The sequence below is a fragment of the Hevea brasiliensis genome, chromosome 9 (assembly GCF_030052815.1).
Source record: "Hevea brasiliensis isolate MT/VB/25A 57/8 chromosome 9, ASM3005281v1, whole genome shotgun sequence".
Taxonomy (NCBI): domain Eukaryota; kingdom Viridiplantae; phylum Streptophyta; class Magnoliopsida; order Malpighiales; family Euphorbiaceae; genus Hevea; species Hevea brasiliensis.
The window spans coordinates 60,857,520-60,863,641 of NC_079501.1; the positions used below are offsets into that span (position 1 = coordinate 60,857,520).

The following is a 6,122-nucleotide window of genomic DNA, read 5'->3' on the forward strand; positions in this document are numbered from 1 at the left end:
CCAAATTCCACCTCGAGGTAGGAATGTAAATACATAAATTATGTAGGTGCGGGGAATTCAATTGTACATAGAAGAGAGTTAGTTTAGCATGAGCTAGTGTGAGCTGTGAAGTTGTTAGGAAAAGTTATTTCTGATTGGTTAGCTTTAATATGTCAATTTTGGACCTTTTTATTCTTTTTGCTCTGTATATAAACTCTTTCTCAATAAATAAATGAATTTGATTTGTTTTTACTCTTCCCATTTGAGTTTATGGTGCTTTCTCTTCATTATGCTTGGTCTGTTTGGCTTGTTCACCATCATATGTAAGTAAGAGAGCATCGAAAACTGATTTCCTACTATTCCTTAAAAAATTTTATTAAGGGTATGCAACTCTTCAAAGATAAATACACATTTAGTGACTATAAGATTTATTTTATTTTAATAAATATTATTTTGCATTATTATAAAAATATGACTTTGTTATGAGAGTGATTTTTTTAGGGGATTGAAAACGTAAGAACTCAAAATCTGTCAGGTGAGTGATATAGTTTTAGCCATCAAATCAGGATAGGCAAAGTGATGTTGATAAGGGCAAAATCCTTTCTTAACTTTTCTTTTATTTACAGATAGCGAATATGCTCGAAAACGAAAGCTCCAATCACCATGAGTATTCCCTATAAAGAACAATTTAGTAAAATTTCAGTTGGCCAAGGCTGATGACGACCCATTTGACGGTTGTTATATATATATATATATATATATATAGTAGGTGGTAAAAATTTAATTCTAATGCTTTAATTTCCTGAAAGAAAGCAAGTGGGGCCAACAGGCTAGCTTCAGCCATTGAAGGATAAATAGTACGGCTGTACAAAGATGATAAATGAAAGAATGGTGGAGGCTATTCCATAAAGTTGTAATTTGGAATATAGAATCTGAATGTTGCTTAATAATTGGAGGGTGAAGGCAACCATTGGTCCTTACCCCAAAGCTCCAAGATTAGACAGTTTTCTTAATTTTGTCAATGGTATAGCACCCCCTAAAAGCGAATCTCCTACTCATCGGTGTAAAATACTCCACATTTGTACTGTATAATCACCACACCTTCAAAAGGGTAGAACTTTTTTCTCCCCTCTTTATATATTTATTTATCCAGGAATTTCAATAGAGAAGAATCAAGTACTGATCAATCCAAAGATTGAGATAATTAAAGGAATTAATAATTTTTTTCCCTAGATGCATCAAGTATAAGCACTTGAATATATTGTATTTGGTATTTGGTTTTTCACCATCACCGTCCTTTCATATTTTATCATAAGAAGAAAGATTTGACATATTGTTCTTGCACTGCTTTCCATATTGCAGGATCAAGAATGCTGCTCCTTCTGTTTCAAAGATGAAGTACTAGATGCTGTGTACAGAGCAGAGAGAAGAGTATGCCTCCACTCAAAAGATGCCAAGTGAGCTATAAATGGTAATAACAGATAATCAAGGTGGAAAAGAAAATAGAAAAAAAAGGAAAAGCTTTAACTAACATGAAGAACATCACGCAGGTAAAGCCTAGAATGCGAGTGAAAAAAGAAAGAAAAAAACTCGTGGCCAATAAGCACAACTTTTGGTGATGAGATCACGGATTGATGCTCACTATTTAGTCCCAACCTGGCAAAATGATTCTCATATAATTTCATCAGTCAAAATAAAACAAAAAAGAAGAGAATATATATTAAACTATTGTCAAAGTTGGTTGCTTAAAGCATTGATGTGATCTGAAGAATTTAATCTTGCTTTGTTCCCACTTATTCCGGAGTCCATTTATTTAGAGCAACAGATGGCTGGCTAAGATGAATGTGCTATTTGATACAAGAGAAATTTTTGACGTATAGGAGAGTTATTACTCTCCCCCCTCCATTTTGTTGTTCTCCTCACGCTGCTGAATTGAATGGCTGCTATAAAGAGTTGCGATGAATGGAAACCCTTCATTGCGATGTTAACAGTTGATTTTGCCTTCGCCATTGTGAATATTCTTCTTAAGAATGTCCTTGATGATGGTATTAATCATTTGGTCCTTGTCACATACCGCCTCTCAATTTCTGCTGCTTTCTTAGGCCCCATCGGCTACTTCTGGGAAAGGTAGGAGAGCTTTTCAGTCGTGATTTGTACTTATTTTTGTTTTGGCAGAAATTGACTAGTGAAACTCAATCTAAGCAACTTATGTATATCGATCTTGACTGCGAAAAGAGACATATGCAGCTGGCTTAGATTGGTTGATAACTTCATATACTTGATTAGTTTATTTTAGCTTGCAGGAATAGCAGACCAAATCTTACCTTTTGCATCTTATGTTACCTCTTCCTGAGTGCAATTGTCGGGTCAGTATTATTATATAACATAATCAACGTAGATTTTCCATCTTTTACTGCTCTTTTTCTGATTTTCAGCATTAATTTAGCCGCGAAAACTAACAAATATTTTCTTGTAGGGCATCACTAACTCAATTCTTCTTCCTTCTTGGTATCCAATACACGTCTGCTACGTTTTCATGTGCCTTCATCAACATGGTGCCTGTGATCACATTTATAATGGTGTTGCCATTCGGGTATTATATGAACAAATGATCATTCATCACTAGCCCCTCAGTTCCATGATTCCACAGAAGTTGAGAGTTCCTTCATCATGTATCTTTATTTTTCTCTGACTGCTGTTACTGATAATGATATTGCAGGATGGAAAGTGTAAATATAAAATCCAACAGTGGGAGGGCTAAAGTAGTCGGCACTCTGGTGTGTGTTGGAGGCGCCATGGTGTTGACTCTTTACAGGGGTATGCCTTTATTCGCCCATCCACAATCACAGACGTCTCAGATTGTACCTCAAGCCATGGAACACAGTATCAAGCTAAGTTATTCCAAAAGGGCAGAAAGATGGACGATTGGCTGTGTTGCTTTGATTGTAGGAACCCTTTTGTGGTCTTCATGGTTTCTACTTCAATCAAATATTGGCAAGAGATACCCCTGCCAATATTCCAGCACTGCCATTATGTCCTTCTTCGGTGCCATTCAGTCAGCTATCTTATGCTTGGCCACTGAAGGGAACCTTTCTATCTGGGTTCTCAAGGGAAAAATAGAAATCATAACTGTCCTATATGCTGTATGTATACTACGTTTCCTTCCTTTTTCAATTATAGATATAAACAGGAAAAAGAAAAGGGGTCTTATATTATATATTTTAGTTTTATTTATCAATCTTCTTGCAACCTTCCTTTGGTTGCCTAGTCAATAGTATTAATTGGTTTGTGCAGGGAATGGTGGGATCAGGAATGTGCTACGTGGGGATGTCATGGTGTGTCAAGAAAAGGGGTCCTGTATTCACCTCAGCATTCAGTCCCCTCGTTCAAATAATGGCTGCCATGTTTGATATCCTTATCTTGCATGAGGAACTCCATCTAGGCAGGTAGTCATCTCCTTCTTTTAATTTTTTCTTTTAATTTTTTATCTTTGGTTAATTTCACTCTTATTGGAGTCTAAATTAGTAATCTCATGACCCTAAAAACGATCAAATACCACTGAATTAAAATTGATTATGGTCATATCATTCTTTTGTCTATATAAATGGTAAAGTTATTTCTATTGTTACTTTGTTTTTAATTTACTTTATTTGTACTTTATTCTTTTAACCATTAAATTAGACTTTATCAATTCATTTATTATAAATAGTTATAGAAAAAAAGGTAAATGTTATTTTTGTAAAGAAAAAAAGTTATGATAGAAAGTCCCAGCTATGTAACTAAAAACAACTACTAATTGCTGCTGATTTGTTGGCATTAATTAAAAATTGAACGACCAGCTTGCTGGGATCCATCATTGTCATTATTGGACTCTACATTCTGCTATGGGGTAAGAACAAAGAGATGCAGAATCATGCAACAAAAGTTTCTCAAGAAGCTGAAGTGATCAAAGAACAAGAACCTCAGTTACAAGTGATTGCTGTCTCCTGTGACTCCAGGTGTCCTTGATTATAGAATAAGTTTGATGATGTTTCCTGTTCGTTCTAAAACGAACTTTTCTGCTTAACTCGTAGCTTATGAATAAAATTTGGTTGCCATACTTTATGATCAATTAGATGCTGCAGATGGAAACTCAATGTGACAAGAAAATTAATGCAAGGACATTCAGATTTCAGCTTCAGGCATCGTAATGCTTGAAAATCAGTTTGTCGATTTTAGTGGTTATCATTATTAGATACTATATATTTCATAGCTGACATTTTAATTGTAAATTTCCATACCAATTGAATAAGAACAGAAAGTTTGTGAGTTTTAACACCTTTCAAGCTTTTTTTTTCTAATGGAGTTTTCAATAAATTTATCATTTTTTATTATTCTCTGAATTATTATTTTTTATTTTATTGAGAATTTATTTAATAAAACGATTTAAAAAATATTAAATTGATAAACAATTCCCACATTTTGAAATTCCTTTACGCTACACATTTTATTTATTAAGTCCTTATTGTACATAATTTGATATATATTTCACAACAAGCTTTTATTTAACAGAAGTTAAATGTTTTGATTGAACATTTTATTAAGAGCTTGTGGATGAGTATAATTCTTCATCCCATTCAAATCATAACAAATGAAAAAGCACAAATTCTTACCGACGTCCTCTTACTTTCTTCTCATTCAAACAAATTTATTTCTTATTCCTCGTTGATTGAAGGAAACTGACTCTTTCTCTTTAGTTTTAGAGAGAGAACTTTTCTCTTCGTTCCCTTTGCATCTAGTTCCTTTGGGTTTAGCCATTTTGACTTGCCTTTAATAGGCTTTTCGGGGTAAGGGAGGCCTCCCTAGTTCAGAGAGTGGATTTGTCCTCCAAATCCAGTTTCGATGTAAAAATTTTTCTTTTTGTTTTTGTTTCGGTAGTGTTTCCTTTAGAAAACAATTTTAGCTGTCTCATAGTTTATAGTTTGCGGGTGTGCCAAATACTGAGTATATCACCTAATTTTACCTTCTGATTTTTACTACACTTAACGCAATTTGGTTAATCTTACTTCTAAATTAAAAGGCAAGTGAACTAGAAATTGAAAAATGGTTTTGATTATTGTAAAATGAGTACAAGGCTTGAAATTAAATGCATAGGGTTGAAAAAAATAAAGACTGATAAAAATAAAAAATAAATAGACTGCTAGAGTCTAAGTTGCGTTGTTTAATTGAGTTGTTAGGAGTTTTTATATTGCTGCTCATCTGACATTTATAGCTTCTCTTTGGAGGTACCTAGAATAATCTAAAAGAAAACTTCACGTTATGCTAGTGTTGGCAATTACTAGCCCATTCCTTATAACTTCCTGGAACTACTAATAACTTCCTCTATCTTAACTAAACACCAAATAACTCTCTCAGATATTTATTTAATAATTACTTTAGGCCATTAATTAATTAAATTAATAAAATTAAATTAATTTAATTAATTTAAAAAAATAATTTAATTAATTCTTAGGTATAAAAATAATTAATAAATAAACTAATTATTTTGGTGCAAATAGGTAGATCTAGAGCTATGGTGGGGGTTTCTTTATTATCTGTGTTGTTATGGCCATGTGCCTGTGCTTTGCCTATGCGAGATGTAGAAGAGAATGGTATCTTAGGGATTGAAGCCAATGCATGTAAACTGTCGTTTCCCTTATGGTTATACGAGACTAAGATCACAGGAGCTCTACCATTCTTCTCTAACAAAGGCACTAGTGAAAAAACCTACTTGGCTAGGGCTCAGTATTTGGTTCAAACCAAACCAAACCGAATCGAATTATTAAAACTAAATTAACTGAATTAGTACATTTTAGAAATCGAACCGAAACGAAATGAATAAAAAATCGAACTAAACCAAACTGCTCTGTTTCGATTCGATCTATTTGAACCGATCGGTTTTTGAGTTTGGATGGATTTTTTAATTCAGACTTGATTTTCAAGTTATTTAATTAGATTTTGACCTTGGTTTAAATATAATAACCATTAATCAATGAAATTAAACAATTTATACATATAAAATTACATATAATTCATAAATTCCCTATAAAAATAAATTCATTTAAAAATCAATAAAGTTATTCGGTTTGGTTCGGTTCAATTGACTTTTTTCTCTTGAAAACCAA

General features: G+C 33.1%; 1 protein-coding gene across 1 annotated transcript; it reads left to right on the forward strand.

Moving 5' to 3' along the window:
• Window positions 1–1,780: 1,780 nt before the first annotated feature.
• LOC110669164 (WAT1-related protein At3g30340-like) lies at window positions 1,781–4,182 on the forward strand. Its single transcript, XM_021830673.2, has 6 exons — window positions 1,781–2,106; window positions 2,283–2,345; window positions 2,456–2,572; window positions 2,699–3,122; window positions 3,274–3,425; window positions 3,819–4,182. The coding sequence occupies exons 1-6, from the start codon at window positions 1,916–1,918 to the stop codon at window positions 3,985–3,987; spliced, it is 1,116 nt and encodes a 371-aa protein (XP_021686365.2). The 5' UTR covers window positions 1,781–1,915; the 3' UTR covers window positions 3,988–4,182.
• Window positions 4,183–6,122: the final 1,940 nt, after the last annotated feature.